A 20,011-nucleotide genomic window follows, 5' to 3' on the forward strand; every position below is an offset into this window, starting at 1 on the left:
AGAGGTGCCTTGGGTTCTCAAACTCAGTAGGTTTGGCAGAGTGACTTCCAGTAGTGCCCAAAAAAGCAGAAAATTAGGGTTTTTAAGACGTCGTATTAAAAAAGCAACAATAAAAAAACCAACCAAACAAAAAAAACCCACAAAACCTCAGGAGTTTCAACTTTCCACTTGAGATTGGAGAACGACAGTAGTAGAAAAGAAAGTGTTCTGGGGGTTTGGGAAGCTAGTGGTGTAATACACTGCTGCACTTCATACTGACACTTTTGATCAATGACTACTGGCACATCACACACTTCCAAGGCCACCACCTTAGAAAACTTTAATACTTACTTTGAAATGCTTATCCTATTACAAAATAGAGCACAATGCCTGGAACAAACAGTGCTCCATCTGTTTTCCTGTGTTCTGTTTTCTTCTTCATCTGACAAATCATGAAGGAGATGAAATGATTAATTTGCCCACGCCACCATAAAGAAACACCTTTCCTTCTAGTCTTGCAGCAGAAGCAGCAACCAGTTTTAGCCCACTCCATTTAGATGAGCCACTACGTTCCCCCAGTTAAATAGGCTACACATCAATAGGGGCACTGAACTTAGACTTGGTTCTTTCAAGGTAGAAAGACTTCCAAAACTGGTGGCTTACTCTGCATGGATTTCCAAATAATAGTTTTATACAAAAGGACCCTCAGCAGGTGCTGAACATACATCTCTGCAATGCACAATGTCTGAAAAGGTTTTTAGCAAATCAAAGGGAAGAACGATGCAGCCTGGCCTTGGCATACATGGTCAGAAACCAGCAAAGGCTGGAAATCTTCCCTTTGACATCCATTACACTCAGCAGCCTCACCAACACTAAGTGCTGCATACATCCACGCGAAGCCTGTTTCTCAGAACCAGCATTGTATAAGAGTTTAAAAGGGCAGCGGGGAGAAGCGAGAGGAAGCACCAACAACATACTGGAAAAGCATATGAACCTTTGCAGAACTGATACTTAGCTGAACTAACTGAATCTGAGTCATCTAAAATAGCTGACTCTCAGCCTGCCTCCACATATTGTTCTCTGAACTTTGATTTTTAACTTTTTTCCTCAGAAAAGAACACATGGACTCTATTAAAACCCCGAGTCTCTACTTCTCCCATCAGTGGCTTTTGAGATCCATACCTGAGATTTTCAGTTTTATTTATTTATTAGTAAACCTAAGTCATTTGAAAAATGAAGTGTCCCTCCTCCTCCCTGTTCTGTAAGTACTGCAACAGAGAGAAAAAGGTCACTATCTTGCATTTGCCCCACGTTGTATGGGCTCCTGTACAGAGGCAGATGCCCACTTTCTCTCCCTGTGACACCTTCCAAACTTCCTCTCTCGGAGTCAGCTCTGAAGGCACAAAGCACACAGCCCCTCTCAGAGGAAGAAAGTTCAAGAGCCTTACTAAAGCCTTCCATTCATAGGAGGGGAAATTCAGCCAAAGCAGGCAAAATCTACAGAATCTGAAATTTAAAACCCACTGCTGTGCATTTTTGCACTTGTTATCTTTCTTACTCTTTCACATTGAAGCAACGGACACAATCTTTTGTTTACAGAGGGCCACACTAGCAAGCAATTTTCTTTTTAACACACTTTACTTTGACTTATAATTAACTGTGCTACCTCCCAACACTCATCCTTCTACTGAGGCATCTAGAAAATCTTCACAAATATCTATACTACGGACCATATTTTTAAGAACAATAATAAAAAGTGTTACCTTATCCTTTTATCTTCAACTTTTTTCAGATACTCATCTCTCTTCAATACTCCCAATATTGTTTCCCTTTCATGTTCCAACAAAAATGACAAATTGATGATCTCCAAGTGCTTCGTCATGATTTTTTAACAGCCACTCTTTCAATGACTCCTTTGCCCGATCAATTCTTCCAAAGATTTATTTGCCCAAGTCCAAAGGCACGTTTGTGTCAGAGTTACAAGATCCACACAGTCAAGAGGTATTTTGAAAAATGCTTCTTTAAGTTAACCAGGTGTCAAGATTGTATTGCTTTGCCTTCCAACTACGCAAGAAATAAAGGTTTCTTCTTTGTTTCCTCCTCAAGAAAGCCAGTCGTTTTCCTGGTTACTGAATGCTCTTGTTTCCTGTCCGACGCTCACCGGCACACTTGCAGGCCTTCAGACTGCATTCACAAGCAGCTGCAGAATCAACTTCCTGGCATAATTGTAGTTTGGAGCCACAAAATAGCTGGGTATATTTATTTCAAAGTACCTGAAAGTCAAAACAAACAAGTGTAGGTGATTTCGACATTCCGTCACGGTCTGATTTGAGAAGGTCTTAATCTAGTAATGGTTTGAAAACCACCAAAGAATGGCTTGCAGACTATCAGGTTATCTCAGGGGCTACTTATATGTCTGTCTTCTATGTTGTTGTTTATTTACTCGCTAATTTTGATTATTATGCTCCCATGAGGCTCTGCCATTATCTTCCTACTGCGATACATTTACATGACTATATTCACCTTGTAGTACTTCCATCCTAACAGTAATAAATATGGGGGTGGGGAAGAGGAATGATTGTACTCATTGCCCTGAGATTAATTTAAGGGAAAAGTAAAAATTAACAAGTGGAAGGGCTTCAGAGGACAGCAGTAAAAGCAAGACTCACCTCAAAACAAGTATACACCTGCATCTCAGCAAGTCATCCATTACACTCGCTTCACAGTCAATTCGGAGAAGTAGGAACTTTCAAGGAGTGATTTATCCACTTACCGCAGACATTTAATTTAGGATAACATGTTCTAGAAATGCCCATTCCCTTCCAGTAAGTACAGCAAGAACTTAAAGTGAATTTGTCTTACATCTGGGTGGCTGCATAAGTCCCTTTTTTTTTTGGTGGTTGTCATTTCTAAACAGAAAACAACTCCCAAACAAAACCAGAAGAGACACTCTAGTCCACACTAGAGCTCTGAACTTGACTCTATTTGGAAAGAGTCACCAGGAAGCTACTTGGAAAATATCTAAAACTTCTAGTTAACTGGTTGGAACACCCAGGCCTCACAGTCTCAGAGGTAAACGTAGAGTCTCACATTGAAACAAGGCATGACCTCCAAGACACTTTTCCTTAAAAAAATTGAGCTATGTAAACAGATGCACATTGTACTTTGAAGCATACACACATCATATACAGTATACAAACATAAACCCATTTATACACAAAAAATGCATCCACATCATCATACGTAAGTGCCAAGACATATGCGTGCATACATAGGTGCACATATGCTATAAGGTAATGCAGATTTATTTTATATTATGCATGCTGGAAAAACTAAAACACCTTTTAAGAAATTTAATTTTTTTTTAAAGCAGCCCTTGCTTCCCTAGCTTTCAACAGTTTGGAAAGGTTTCGACAAAGATAAATAGCACAGAGAACTGAAGGAGTAGTGTTCACAGTCTAAGACAACTACAGGTATAAGACAAGATATCCTTCTGTTTCCCTTCCTAACAACCACTGAAGAAGTAAATACTGTTGCCAATAGCATCAAATGAAATTCTTGTGTCGCTTTTCACCAACTACTTCAGAATATGAGTTTTGAAATATTCCATTCTCCCAGTTATCTGACTATTTATTAGTAAAGGACACAAATGTCACAATTTAAGTTCAAAGGAGATTTTTTTTCTCGTATTAGTTTTACATGAGCATCGGAATTTCTTCTGATATTTTGTAACCTGTTTCAATTAATCTTTAAAATTTTCAAATTAATAGAAAACAGTAATATAATTCTTACTGTTTCTGCAATACAGATCCAACTATCAGTGTCACTTTCATCAGGTAAGAAAATGGCACAGAAATGTCATACACAAACTGAGAGCACACAACAAGTCAATGCAAGGCAGAAATACAAGTCAGGATTGCCAATTATGAGCTTACTATTACTGAAAATTGGGAAACAGACAAACCCCAGACTACTAATTCTGGCTAGGTTGCTATCTTAAACATATAAAAGCCAAGTAATAAAAACACATATGGGGAAAAAAAAATTACTTTGATTCTCTGCATTTATTTTAATAGAAAAAATAAAACATTGGACTGTCATGTTTTTTCTTAAATTCTTGAAAATGGTGTTTTTATTAATACCATAAGGCCAAGTCACTTGTAAGCAAAAGGAAGAAATCCAACATGTGAATTATGCTTTGTTACTACCAAGAAGGCTAGCTTCTTTCTTGAACTGCCTAGCAAAATGCCTGGTGAAAACAGTACTTTCATCCCAACCGGCTCCTAACATCAGTGGGCTAGGGAGCATGGGGCACCGCCATAAAACTCAGAGCAGAGTTCAGCAGTCAGAGAATTAGCTAAGTTGCTTGGCTGGCCAAGGTGCTCCAGATTTCTGTGGGCAAGTTTTCCTTGCAGGGGTAACATAGGTGACACACAGCATTTTTCTGGCACACATTTTTTTTTTTTTAACAGAGAAAAAAAGCCAAGTTCTATTGAAAATGGAAGCCAAGAGGTTAAAGGGAAAGAATGAGCAATACAATTACAAATTTAGGACCACAAAAGTGTTAAAAATGGTCTCTGATAGCACCATTATTGTCTTGATGATGCACTACAGTTAACTATGGTTCTTGCAGAAAAACAGTGCAGTGGTACGACACGCAGGCTGACAAGAGCACCGTACCTTGTAAGATGTATTCTGATATTGGGAATTCAGGGAAAAGAAAAAACATTTCAAAAGATTAACTTGACATCTGGCCATATTTTCTGAGCTTTTTTCTTTTAACTCTAAAGAAGTTAGTACTCCTGTCAGAATATCTGAAAGCCACAAATACACCCTTTGGTTAACCATAGTGCCGATCCTTGAATCTCCTGGAAGATTTTTTTCTCAATACAGGGAGGCATATGTAAAATCCAAAATTAGTAAGGTGACATGCCATAATTGGGAATCCAGTTACTTGATTTGCCACCTGGAGCATAGGGTCAAACATGACCAGAGCAGAACCAAGCACTAGTAAGGGTGATGAGATCACAAACTGTCGGATTAGATGGACTTAAAATTTAAGAGAGTGCTACGCTCTCCTGTGCCAGATGTAAATCAGCTGAAAGACCATTCCATTAAGTTTCTTGCAGCTTTCACCAGTGAGGAAATCCTAAAGCACAGAATGTGAACCACTGGCAGCAGAGGTAACACTTGCAGGTAGAAAGCAGGTAGGATCTAAACCCCACGTGAACGGAGATCCTTCTGAGCCACAGATCAACAGGCAGTCACAGCAACCCCTGGCTATGCTCAGGAATAGGTGGGGAAGAGGTTGGATTTAGGGGCCAGCACCAGAGGCGGAGGCAAGAGCTGTGAAGGCATGGAGAGCGGAAGCACGCAAGAAGAGGTTAACGAAGGAGAGAATGGAAGAATTATTCTTACTGCCCACAGGCACAACCTGACATTGCAACTGGTTTCTGAGTTACCACTGCCTTCCATGCCAGATGAGACTGGCTTAGAAACACCAGAGCAGACTCACTGGACAGTGGTCTAAACTTCTGGTATCTCACGCTGACAGCTGACCTTTTAGGTGAACTACGTGAATCTTGAATAGAAATTATTATAGTCTTGTTTGTAAAGACAACTGAAACTACATTAGAGTTTGCAATAGAGAGAATAATGCAGAGTATTATAATGTTTACCAAAAAGACAGACCCAAGTTACATTCATGTTACCCACATTAACAGAAAGATGTTTGTAGTAAAATCTATTCTTACAGAAAGAATAAAACTTCAGTTGATTATAGTCTATTCACAATGGGTTTTGTTGCTTTCTTTCTATTTTTTACCCAACATACCTGGGAATAGATCCTTCAGTCCCATTTATGACAAAAATCTTGTGGGTTTTAACTGTCTTTATCATGTAACAGTGGGATTTGGCAACTGTCAGAAAATAGAATTTTACCTGCTTATGTGTTCAATCAACTGTATGTAGGTTAAAATATCTTGTGGATTAGCAAAAATATTCTCCTCAAGAGCTGGGATGGCAGCCTGTTTAATGATCTCAGACTCAGCATTAGCAAGACATAAAACCCACCAATGACAGTCTTAAAAACCAGCATTCACAAATTTCCCTCCTTGCTTTGGTGGGGGAACACAGTCTCCAGCACAACACCGAGCCCATCGGCAATACAGCTTTTGTGCTCAGGGCTGCAGTAACCATATCTGATGCTGAAATAGTCCAGTTTTTCTGCCCGCCAGCTATCCAACGTACGTGTACCAACCAGCTAATTGACATTAAGATTTGGACCCACCTCACCTTCCAGGTTTTCTTCTGCACTATGAAATTGCCACTCAAATATAATAGATTTCCTAACCAGCCACTGCCTAGCTGCTGAAGCTGCAGCAAATATCTCAAGAGAAGCTTGTATTTGTTCAGAGAGGATTCCTTCTAAACACGTTACACTCTTGACCTCTGCCTAGGTGATATTCTCTACCCCAAGCCAGCTGAAGTACTAACAGCAGTTAACTTTGCATAAGCCAAGTTTTCCCAATTCTTAGATAATGTTACTCTTGCAAGGTTATCTTTTAGGACCAAATATAGTGCAGGTATCTTTACTCTATGTGAAACAGATCTAATAAAAAAAATCCCTTGTCACTGCATCCTACTTTACTCCTGCCTGATTAGACAAATTCTGTGTTGAAACTCTGATAGCACTGCCTTCATTCTGCCATGTGCTGGTACAAGAGGTACCAAAACATCACCCACCTCACAGCAGGAGACCATCTGGTTTCGCTCCCATACCTTTTGTGGTAAGTGGTGGGCATTTCTGTTATACATTTGCTGTTAAACAAAAAGAACGGTGATAGCAAAACCAGCAGGAACACTTGCTCTATGGAAAAGGAGACTAATAAATAATGAGATACTGTTTTTAACAAACTACCACTTAAGACTTCGCTGCTTTAGACAACACATGATTAGAGACCAGGCTTGTATTTCACACTAAGATTTAACAGGAAAATTCGCTCTTCTCCTTTCCCGTGCTACTTTTGGCTCTCTCTCTAAATAGTCCAGAGCAAATTAGCTGACAAAAGCTGAATTATGAACTAACCCAGGGTTTAAAAACAAAACCAGCCAGCCAGCTTTTAGAAAGTGGCAATGCTCCTTTTAACAGACTTTTGATGTTTTATTAAGCAGCTCTGTGGCTGGTTAGGAAATGTAGTAGTTTTCATCCTAAACTGAGTGAAGATTTCACACGACAGAGCATTTGAGGAGCGCTAAAATGCAAATTAGGACACAAATGGCAATGCAAATGGAAAAATGCAAAGCCCCCTAAAAGGATGGGCTTAGTCCTAATCTACATTCAATATGTAGATACAGCATTAATTTCTTAAGTTAGAGTAAAGCAATGATCTAATAATGGACTTGCAAGAGAAGTAGTAATGGAGGAGGAATGAATGAAGTGACACTATCACAAGACAGTATGTAAGTGAGCCTCTCAAGTATGTGGTTGTTTTCCCTTGCCTCATGGGAAGGGGTAGAAGAACTGCTCATTGGGACTATCCACGTGCTTTTCCCACTTCTCTTATCCCTGTAGAAAGGGATTTCTAGAATGGAGTCTTCCTCTGAAGCTATTGTTGAAGGAAGATACATTAGAAGTAACAGACTCTTACTAGCACATGACAGCAAAATTAGACACAACTGAATAATAAGGTGCAGTTTATCCTGCATACACTGTACATAGGTACCATGTCTATCCAGAGAGCATTTGCTCACCCTCCCAAGACAAAAGAATTACTTAAGGTTTGTTTAAAAAAAAAAAAAAAGGGAGAAAAAGCATTACGGTGGGGAAGAACATACCATTTATTTTTGTTAACTGCTAGCACAGTTGCTTGTGATAATTAGAAATACAGCACTCCTGAAACTGAATCTTCGTGAGGGATGTTAGTTAAGAGCTACAGGAAGTACAGTGAATCCACTGCAATCAGCTACATTTGTAGTTACCACCGGTGCAGTGACCACCACTGTCACCACCACGTGTATCCTCCCAAACCCAGCAAATCAACAGCTTCATCTGCACTCCAAAGTGCTTTCTGCTCATCTCTTCCCTTTCTCCTCAGGAAGGTGGAGAAAAATCCTGCTCCCAAAAGACAGAGGCAGAGCTGAAAGGAAGTGAGGTGAAGGGAGAGGAATTATCCTCTTTTCTTCAATAGCGCTATTATCAAATTGCTTGATGCAAGAAATTATTCCCACCGCCAAGCCATTATGTTTACTTAGCCAGAAGCCAGTACGTGGAACAATTTAGTGACTCAGCAACAGAGGCAGCATTTTCCACGTGCTCTGACTGCAGTGGTACGGGAACCATGGCATCACCTCACGGTGCTTGAGTGATAGAGCCTTCATCTACTGCTGGTGGGAAATTCTTTGCCAGCAGAGAAATGTGGTCTGCACTACACATATTTGCCAGCATGGGTGTATCTGAGACAGGCACAAACAGTATTTCCACACTGGTAAAGAAATTCCTACCAGCAGTAGCCGAATGCAGCATGGCATGGTGGACTGTAATTGACTTTTGGCACATAAGAAGTTGGGATATATTGTCTCCTGAAAATGCACAAACCACTGCCCGAATCAAAGCTGCACAAGGCACAACGGCCAAGTTGGAAACTCAGTGGGAGCTTTGATGGCACTGCTGCCTCTTACGCATGCTTCAGGATGGGCACAGTTCCCATCTCCCAACTCGGTGCTGGCACTATGTATCACAGCGTGCTGAATCTGGATCCAACGCACCCAGCTTTGACACTCAAATGAAAAGAGGCACGTTTCATATACACGCTGCTTAAAACGCACAAATCCTGTGTATCCCGAGTTCATTCACATGGGGGTCTGAAATAAAATTCAAAACTAAGATGGGATCAGTAGGCAGCCACCAAAACATGGTCCATGTCCACAGTTAACTTTTTTCTTTTCTGAGGCCCACAGCTATATGCAAGCCTATGACAGGGGAAGGAAGGGAAGGAGTGCCAACGTTAAGTCTAATAAAATAGCAGAAAGGCATTTAACAAATGTAAAGCTTACCATGTTGAGAGTGTAATGGCCAACTTGTCTCTCTTCCTGTTTTAACTTAAGCATACTGCTTGCAGAATGCTATATACAGGAGCAAGAAAAACCAGCTTCACTTCTCAACGATGTGTTTGCAGAGTGCACACGCCCAGGTAAGCAAACTAAGTGCCAGCAGGTACTGAAGCACCAGGAAATGCTTGTTGCACAAAATCAATACATTTGCAAGATAAGGAAGAGTGACTCAAGACACTCAAGTGGCAAGAAAAGAAAACCAAACCAAATTTGTTGAATGTGATCTCGGTTAATGGCACATGGATTAGACGGAATGAGAGCTCTAGTCAGTATTACAATGTAAATAGTAAGCAGATTCTTTGACTAAGAACAAACTTCAAAGACCTTTAGATATAAGAGCTGGAGGATTTATGAACTGGCAAGTCATATATTGCATTAAAGAAAGGGTCACCTATGAGTGGCAGCAACATTGTTTGAAGAGACATTAAAAGCGCAGAATACCACCATACAAATGTGTATCAGTGCACTGGAATGAATGCAAGCTGAAAGAAAAGCTGAAGCTCTGATTCTTTAAGTCTGCCTTTCTGTAAGTCGTGTAGTATAAGCGTGTTTGACTTCATAGTAATCAGAAAAACTCAGATTCATTAATCAAAGAAAAACAATGGATTCAGAAGCAGTTCATTTTTTAGGTCAGGCACAATTCCAGCTTTCTGGTAACGTCTTGGCAAAGCTGTCATGTACGTACTGCAGGACTGCAGATCTCTCTCCAACCTCAGTCAATGCCTTTGAGCTATATCTAGTTTCTAGCACAAGTGTAACAACATTTCAAAACCAAAATCGTAAGTGTTTAAAGACCAAAGCAATAATGTTAAAGCTCATTAAATCTATGAAGTATTCCACCTTACTGTGTAAGAAAGCAGTAAATTAACATGCCTGATTATACAAATAAGAGCGCTAAGACTAAGCTCAGCACTGTTGGTCTGAGCATTCATTAAACCATGCTCCTACTACAGGTCTCCCTCTGCTTGTTTTTCGGCCCTTAAAAAAAATCTTCAAGTAACATGAAAAAGCATTTTTAAAGAAATAAAAATTACATTTTCTGTTTCTTTGCTGTAGAATTTTAGGCTCACGCAGCTGCCCAAACAGTCAAGTTACATTCCACATGCAACAGGGGACACCACTGCCCAGTGAAAGCTCCCTACGGGGTACAGCGCTCGGCTGCTGCCCCAACAACCTTGTGTTATTTTTCAAGTGCGCTACGTCGGGAGAAAGGCAGCGTGCATGCAGGCAGGGGAACAAGTGCAGAACAGACCAGAGGTAGAGAGTACACCAGACGGCGTTCGCTTGTGAACACAAGCCCATGCTCCCCAGAGATCCTACAAAACAATGAAATGAGAGAATTTAACCCCTTAGGTGATGGTTTGAAATAAACAAATATCGAATAATCTTCTCTATATTACACTGCTTTAGCTAATATACTTACAAGCAGGACGCAAGGAGCGGGACGAATGACACAACAGGGTGGCAACCTTTTTCTTTTGTTTTGCTCATCATTGAGTAAACATGGTTCACTTTCCTGGCTGAGCATTTAACCAGAAAAGATGATACCTCCCAGGGTAAGAATGGAAATAAAATTCAATGTGTCAGCTTGCAAAATTAAACAAACCAAACAGATCCAAACCAAAGAATGAAGGAAGGAAAAAAATATTTTTGCTATTGTTAAGCAAAAAGCATCTGTGCATCCACAAAACTATGACTTAGGGCTTGAGTCATCTCAATCTTATTGCTTAGTCACAGCATGTATGAGGGCAGTATTCATTCAGTACTGAACTTTACCTTAATAAGTTTAAGTTATTCCCCGTGTCTCTATACTTTCTGTGATGAAATGGAAAGAAAAGCAGTGAACTGAGGTCTAGAATAGAACAGATTTATACACAGTTGTAAACCAAGTTCTAATATGCACCTTACAAACTTTTTGTTTGATAGCTGGATAAATCATAAATTTAACCAAGACTCACAGTTATGAAATTTAATTAAGACAAGTTGAAGAAAGTTTATCAACTGTTTACTTTTAAAATTTTTTAGCACTCTTTCGCCACATTAAAATAGGCATAGCATTTGGGAGCAAGAAATCACTTCTTGATATTGAGTTCTCTTAGAAATAGAAAGCAAGTACAATGCCAGCGAGTTTCCTAACCCTTCTTTGTAACCGCCAGCATTTCTTACAACTATCAACCAGTTTAGGAGAAGTTAAATTAATCCGTATTATGTTATAACATGATTGCATTTGACACCAGGATGCATGGGACAGGAATGAACTAGCAAACCCAGGACACCTGAAAGCCACTATCACCTCTGTTACTGGTCAGCAGCTGCTGCTCTGTGATCTAGTCACGACTTATCTCCATCCTCTTTAAACGCCCTGTCTCCTGTTCACTGGGACTCGAGGCTGCTCTGTGCAGCAACCATCACGTGTAACTGTGTGCGAGATCCCTGGGGCAGTGGTCTGTACCGCAGCGCCATCACAGAAAGCTTCATCTGACATGAAGTAGAAAATGCATGGTAAAACAAGAAGATTATTTTCATTACTTAACAAGATGTTCTCACAAAAAAAGTATCTGTTTCTTTTAGCTGCAGCAAGTGATTGACTGAAATATCCATAGGTTTGCTTGCTTTTTTTTTTTTCACAACAGAAGTTTCTCATCAGAAAACACCAGCAGGTATGTTCCACAGAAATGGATGAGGGTTCTTCAAAAATTTCAATAGAAACTTATTTGTAAGTCTTCAAGTTCAAATGTTTTCAATAATTTGCCGAACTAAGAGTACTCCAAAGAAGGGGCCTTGACTTTATCAGGCATTTCATTTTACAGAAAAACTCACGACTATCAATCTGAGGTTTAGTTCACTTGATAAAATTCTGTCATTGACTTTGCTTTCTTCGTGAATGAAGAAAAATAAAATTATCTCTGAGCTTTGCAAGGGGGCTGCAGGAAGATTGCTGAGGAAGAGCAGCCAGGCTGCAGAGTCAGAGAAGAGAGAACCAGCATTTACAAGAGCAGCCATTTGGAAAAGCATCCACCAAGCCAGTGAAACCCCTTCTGGGTTTGGGGAGAAGGGAACCTGGACCTTGCGTGTGAATGCTTTGAATGAGGAAATGTGCGTGTGGCATGTGTGTGTGTAGGAGGTGAGAAATGCAGTCCTCCATTATTTCAGCCTGTTAGATGCTAAGTGCTCGTTTGCCTTTCTGCAACAACAGTATGGTGTAGTAACACTCATTATCCACTACACATGATAATAACTTTTTATTTGATTTAGCAAAGCAACTGGATTCAGGTTTTAATGAAAAGAAATGTGTGTTTTCATGCACACCAAAGATATATAATCATACATGACATGACTTATCCCTATAGAGGTGTGAAAAATCTTTAGGAGATTCATCTGCCCAAGGTGGGGAAGTGCGGGTGGATGTTGGATTAGATGATCTTTAAAGGTCCCTTCCAACTCAAACCATCCTATGATTCTATTCTATGATCTCTCTTATTTATTCTGACCTAGTCATCCCAGCCCCACTCTGTAAGCAACAGAGAGAAATAGGCATTTCTAGGGCATGACTCACCTCATCTTCATGAGAAGATTTTAAAAAGGTCAGAGGAATCCTTGTCTAGTAGCATCTATTTCTCTCCACTGACTGTGAAGGGGATGCAGCATGACTACCTCAAATGCAGGCATGCAAAACACGTAAGCAAATGCATCCTGCTTCTCATTTGCGGTATAAAATGAGCTGTTCACAAGGACGCTTGTCCAGAAACCTACCAGAAGATATAAACAGCTTAATCAGAAAGTGGGATGAGCTTGGAGTGTTGCCTTGTTTTGTTTTTCATTAAACACAATGCTACAATGTTTTTCTCCACAAACAGCAAATAAAGCTAATAGATCGCTTAAATCTTGCCATGAAATGCATCAGTGCGTTGTCCCAGCGTGTCTACCTCAAAATGAGCATGGTTGGGAAGTCTGCATTTGTAAGCATATCAGTTTCCAAAATTCTTGTGGCAGGCAGGAAAAAAACCCACAAAAATCTAGTTAGAAAATGTAATCTCATTTTCACGGTTTACACTGTTGTCTGTCTGAAGACTGGGTTGTGCATCAGCTATCAGAGTCCTGAGGATCACTTTCAGTGGGGCAGAGATGGTGGTAGAATTCACGGAGGTGAGATTTGTAACATAAATGTCTATCCAAGACAGCTCAAAGTAATAGCACAAGGTCTGCGGGGAGCAGCCATGCATATCATCTACGACTGAGGACCAGAACTTAGATCAGTGAGAAAAGAACTGCACGCTGCTGTCTGATCTTCTAGGACGCCAATGAATCCAATGAGCAACTTCAGCAAAAGCCTATATAGACTGCCTGACAGCAGCATACACAGGATTGGCATCCTTTTTCATACGCTGTATAACAAGCAAAGAAAAGTGACCAATTCCTCCAAAAATACATTCCCTCCAAAAAGGGAACGTCTAGGATGGTTTTCTTTGCCATTTTAAAACTCTTCGCCCTCTCAGCACAGCCCATCCAGTGCCTCAAATGTATGTATCCTGAGAAAAGGGCATGCAGCTGAAGTTGGAGTGCTGAACAGACTGTCTGGCTTCAGTCTAGTTTGCACAAAAGCAACAGCAGAGGTTTGGCTGCAGGGTCTTCAACAGTGGCTAGCAAGCAGCAGCCAGGCACAGGGCTGGAGGAGTGAAGTTCAGAGCTGCACAATGGATCACTGGGTGTGAAGTGCTCCGAACTAGAAGGAAGCAGATGTAACTGCTAAATATTACTTTATAGGACGTGGCAGAAGATACAGATTTCCATTGCAGAAATACCTTATGAGACCTGAGGCCTCGACCAGTCTTTGTTAGCAATTTGAATTTTTCAAATATAAAGGCTACCTAATGTACATTATACTATGATAGTTTATGCTAACTATAAGAAAAGGATCACAAGCTTTCTCATCTCTCCTTCTGGCCATGACCTGTCAAGGCAATTCCATAATATAATACTAGTGGGTGCTGTACAGACAGCAGGAAGACACAGAAGCCCTCAAGAAGCAGCTCCTACTCCAACACAGACAAACCCTTAATCATTTCTCTTCACTTTAGATTCCCTTTGTTACCATACTTGCTACCTATCTCCCTCTTTCCAGCTAGATGTATAATTCCAGTAGCACTAGAAGCAGGAGAGTTCAAGGGCCTGGAGGTGGGCTTCCAGACTTGCTACCTGTCGTAGAGCTACTCTTCCAAGCTTTGGGAAGAACAGGTGGTGGGCACAGGCAACATATTACTGGGACACTAGCTTTTAGGTGAAATGACAAAAGAGAAATTATTCAGGAGAAAGACTGTGCAGAGCTGTACTCATGGGATATTAAACATAACTTGACCTTTCTGTAGCAGCTTTCTGCCTCCTTTTGGCCAAGATTTACTCCAGCAATCTGCAAAGTGTTTTGACCTTTCGATTGCATTTGCAATACAAACAGCTTGTGCCACTTGAAATGATACCAAAACGTATCATTATCTGAGGGTCAAACTACTCACTGGTCTGGGTTTGAGATGGAAAGCACAGTTGGTGCACGCTTCCAGTAGGAAATCTATGAAAGATCTTCCAGAGACATCTCCAAGACAGTCCAGTGTACACAGAGTGGGCAGCCAAAGTTTACCAGCATGGAAGGGATGGTGGCTCCATAGCCTCACCTAGAGAGCACGTCTCTCCAAGATGATAGGGACATAGTCAGGAGATGCTAACAGTGGTATCTCTTGCCACTGCTGCTGCCTCTTGCTAGCCTACCATCAGCCCATCACAACCTGACCTGTAAAGACAAGTTCCTCATTTACCAAGACAGGTTTTAGAAGCTAAGGATACATTTATGGAAGCCTGGTTAATAATTTATCAGTGTGAATAGAGTTACATTTTTTCCAGTGATAAAATGCTGGATACCCATGTTCCGCAGTTGAGCATTTCTCCTTACATATCATGTGCAGCAACTATAGTTTAATAGATGCCCTCAGGGGGTATATAGGAGTGATAAGGACAGTTTAGCTTGGGACTATTGAAAGGTTAATACGATTTATCTATTCGATCACTGACTCACTCAGAGCACAGAGATTTGGGGTAGGTTTTGTTATTTCCCCCACATCTATTAGTATATCAGCTTGTTGTTGCACACATTTCACGCTCCTCAGCTTAGCAGGCACTCTCAAAAGGATTCATGCATGCACCTTGTCTGGGGCAGGCTAGCTTATCTTCCAAGAAAATCTGGAAAAAAAATGCCTCCCTACATGATAAACCCAGATGGTTGAGGAAGAGAAAAGGACAGAAGTTTTTCTGTGACTTAGTCCAATATTAGATCAAGTGATCTTCCCAGTCCATTAGTATTGAAACACCACTCACCGGCAAATACTGCCCCGTGTTTCTACATGTAGACTATTGGGTACTGATAACCATTTGGGTCCCCTCAGCAACTGCAGAGGAAGAACCTGTCAGGACTGGAAGTCTGTTATTTTATGACAGAAGAACAAGCCTCCCCAATTTTAAAAAAGTGCGTGATCTTGACTCTATCTACATCTTTATTCTTTCCTTTACCATTATTGCAAATCAGCATGCTCAAACACACATCTTTTCCTCTTTTATGTAAAGCCCCTAAAGTAAGGTTTCCAGAAACCACAGTAAATAAATGCAAGCAAAAAAGAGGTCTTGACAAAAACACTTTCTGATCATCCCAAGTTAATATTCTATAATAACTCCTGCCTTTACCACTCAGCAATTAAGCTTGTGTGCGTGCACAAAACCCCTAGCCAATTGTTGCTATATTGTGAATGCTATTCCTGGAATTCTTCAAGAAACAAACCAAAAACTCCTAAGCCATGAAGTCTTAGGCACAGCCTTCAGTACTGCATCAGACTTTCAATTGTTCAACACCTTAAAAACGTGTCAATTTTTATTCCGCTCACTTGGAATATGAGAAAGTTTTAAAAATACACAACCACAAATACTATTTTCCACAGGGCTCTTGTTCCATTCAAGACACAGGAAAGATAACGGCAAGGCAGTTGCCCCAAATGTCTTCCAAGTTTCACCATTCAGCATACAGAATTAATAGAAGACTCAACTTTTTCTATCATACTTGTACACGTGTATCTAAGTACCTTACAAACACTGACCAATGTAGTATTTTTGATGTAGTATCTTAAATTTTAGATAGAAAAGGAAAATCCTTTAAGTTAATGGCAAGACAGGAAGGAAAACACTTTGGTATCTTGATGGCTGGACACTCCAGTTACAGACAGCCTGATTTTTCAAGTATATCGAGCATCCATAATCCCATATGATTTTAAACACACTTATGGACTCCCAGTACCTTTGAGTATCAGGCCCTGAAGCGTAAAATACTTCACCTTGTTACAGAGAACAAGAACCCTTCACTCATCCTCTTCTTTCCTTACAAAGGCTTCCCTATGCCCTCCAAAAAGCCACAAACCATCTTTTTTATGGGGAAAAAATCCCACGTTTATCCATTACGTATTTTTATATATATATGCACACATGCACACATATATACACCATTGCAGAACTGTAAGGCAATGATTCTATTTAATATAAAGTGATAGTAACATAGGTAAACTGATAAACTGGAAAACCAGTTATAAGAAACATGATTACGTTTCTATATTCAAATTCAACAGAGCATCTAAAATCAACTGGAAATCTGAAACTATTCTCTGCAACATTTGTTTAAAGGCAGCAGCACTATTATAAAACTAATAATTTCCAACAAAAGGATAGCAAGAGACACTAAGAAAGTCAGTCCCAGAACCTAAATGGCCTTTCCAGCTGTGAGATGACATCTTCTTGGAAGACATTAAGGAATACATATTTCTATAAGCTTTTTTTATATCAGCTTTTAAAAAAGATGCAAAAACAAAACCAAAAAAAATCAAAGTAAAGTTAGAGTGAATGTTATTTGTGCTGTATAATGCACAAGGCAAAGCAGTAAAATCCAGCTGATAACATACATTACAGTTTCAAACTGCTGTTTGAAAGCAGAAAATATAACCAGAAGCTAACAACATAAATAACATAGCTTTGTCTTTGCCACACATGATCTACTGAACGAAAAGCATAGCCTCGTAAAGAACACACCTCAGGCTATTAAAAGCATATCAAAAGAATAAAATATTCTCCTCCAATCTGAGGCGACTGTACTTAGTAACAGATTATTGAACCTTTTACTTCTCAACTCTTCAAACTTAACCCAAAATACTACAGACCAACTGCGACAACAATAGAAGCTAGCCTGCTCCCTTTTATCAACCTGCACTCTCTCTGTAGGGGTAGTTCAGTGTTAAAAACTTGTTAAAAATACTATCTGAAGACAACATTGTCGTTAGTACTTTAATCCATTACTAAGAAAACTGCAAGATTTTACTGAAATAGTAGATTAGATCACCCTTAAAAAGGGCAGTTCCTTCCCGTCTTTAATGAAGATTCCTAGAAACTCTAAGTTACTTTTCAGCAAATATATTTAGATTCACAGCCTTCCTCTCTCCACTCCTTCAACTCTTAAATCTATAAATAAACTACCAGTAGCAATACTGAATAAAAACAGGAGCACGCTACATTTCAAAACAATACAGAAAGACAGATGGAAGAACTTTCTAATTGAATTCAGTATTGTTTAGCAGCCTGTTTGATCGCCCAACTCTGCAGTGCAGTTATGCCAATCCATAGGTCAAACACAGTATGAATTCAAAGAGTCACAGAGAGACCGCAGGATGCAGAGCTGTTTGCATATAACATCCTCAGTAAGGTTTCCTGCCATAAGGAAACATGTGGTGTTCAAGCAGGGAACACCACTCCATTAAACAACAACAACAACAACAGTTTAAGCTTTCCTTGAATTAAATTAGAGCTTGGGCACTTTTCTTTGGTGCATAGCAGGGGAAAGAGAAAAGGGGTACAGGGTGAAAGGTACGTTCCTATGAAAATGATCAATCTTTAGATCGTTGAATTTTATGATCAAGACGTGATAAACTAACTTTGATATATTTTGGCTGTGTTACCCAGTAGATTTGGTAAACCAATAAACAGATACACTTAACGTTTAATCATACCACAGTAATGATCGCTAATCTGTGGAAAATGAGTGGATGGTCTCCCTCTACTATGTAGTTCAATGTTGCTAGCAGTACACCAAAAGACTGAGCTCACGAAGACACTGAAGTTCAACCAGCTGCAATAATAAATAAAAAACTTGCAGGGCTGGTGTGCACGCAGAGTGGCGGTGATATATTTTTACTTTTTTCATGCTACAATAGGATTCGAATGTCCCACCACTGCAAGGGGCTATGGGCAGAACAGAAAACCTTAGAGAACTAATTTCTTAGTTTCACGTGCATCGTTACAAAAAGTTATCCCAAGAGGCACTCCATTATGTTCACGAAAATCCAAACCACAGACAAGCCTCTTACGCAAGGCTTACTGACTCACAATTCTTCCAGTGTCACCTGAAAAATCACATTTTCTGCATACAGCTTGAATGCAGATGCAACACGAATTCCCACAAAAAGGAATTAAGTTACTTCTTTATAGTGATGACCTCATTTCTCAACAGCAGCAACCTTTTTTGAGGGGAATTTTACCATCAGAGGTGCAGACCTGTCAAATCTCATCTATAAGATTAATTCAACTCCCATCTTACGCTCCCTTATTGTTATGTCTCCTTCACAGCAACGCAAGTGCTTTCCCCCAATTTGTGAACTTGCATGAACAAATGCGGGTGGTCAGCTCATCACACACCTGGCAAATGAGCTAATAGGGGAGGACAAAATCTATTGTACCACACCACAACTTAGCATCTCCCTGGTCGTAACCCACCAGGAAGCCCAATCCCCAGGTGTCGTCTCCTTGTGCAGAGCCAATCCTTCCAAACGGCCTGATGTGCACAGGAAGCATCCATCCCACGGCCCCAGGCAGAGGCATGTGCTCCTGTGACACGACAACAGACACAAGCCTGCACATCAGAAGAAGAGAAAGCAGAGGTTTGGAGACGGCCTGGGCCAAGGACGCCTTGCCCACATGTGAGCAAAATCTGGTTTGTTTCACTGGGCCAGACTGGCATCTCCCTGGGATTGTAGGCGGATCAAGGAGAGGCTGTCTCTGGCTAATCATTGAAGAGCTGGATGGGAGATGATCTCACCTGTGGGATGTTCTCCTCATTGTTTGTGAAAGGAGTAAGCCAGGATACTGAAAAATATTGTGTTTAAATTTAAAAAAAAATGCAGCTTAATTGTTTATACACAGTCCAAATGTTTGGAAACAGGGAAGTCCTACCCATGAAGACAAAAGGAGAGGCACAGTTAGATTTCAAGGTCTCTAGGTGTGGAATAAAATTGGTTTAATAAATGAATCCACTGATCCTAGAAGTATTGAGTGCAGGCCTTATTGCTGTTACAAACCAATCTTCTTGTTGACAAGAAGATTACTCACGACCTATTGTGGAGACAAAGGGAACAGAAGTACCTGAATGACTTTAGACACTGGAACATACCCTCCAGCCTGGAGAAGTAGATGAGGAATCAGGATTAGGTGACCACTTAATTGCTAGACACAGATTACTCAGATTACTCATTTTCCATGCTGCCACAGAATTGGGTAAGTAGGACTCAGACTGTCAAGTTTATCAGAACGCTGGGGAATACTCATCTTATATGCTTTTACATATATAATATCACATGAAACTATTCTCAAAATCCATCCATCAATTTACCTGCTCTGACATCTTGCTTGTATTGAGCTCTCCGAAATTTTCATCAGCTTTTCAAATATTCTTTTCTCCTGTAGTAATAGGCAAAGTTTACTACAATTTGTTTAAAGGCATTTAAAGATAAGACAGGTTTAATATAATTTGGCGCGCTCTAACTTTTCAGTCAGATTGTGTCTCCTCAGTAAT

At 40.2% G+C, this 20,011-nt stretch overlaps 1 protein-coding gene across 1 annotated transcript in view; it reads right to left on the bottom strand.

Moving 5' to 3' along the window:
* SYTL5 (synaptotagmin like 5) overlaps nucleotides 1-20,011 on the bottom strand; it is a 90,806-nt gene that overhangs the window by 58,994 nt on the left and 11,801 nt on the right. The window contains exon 2 of the mRNA XM_075174283.1: nucleotides 1,743-2,252. Coding sequence (XP_075030384.1) covers nucleotides 1,743-1,861 — 119 coding nt within the window. The 5' untranslated portion in view covers nucleotides 1,862-2,252. The remainder of the gene's footprint in view (nucleotides 1-1,742; nucleotides 2,253-20,011) is intronic.

The sequence above is a fragment of the Calonectris borealis genome, chromosome 1, assembly GCF_964195595.1.
Source record: "Calonectris borealis chromosome 1, bCalBor7.hap1.2, whole genome shotgun sequence".
In the NCBI taxonomy this organism is placed as follows: Eukaryota; Metazoa; Chordata; class Aves; order Procellariiformes; family Procellariidae; genus Calonectris; species Calonectris borealis.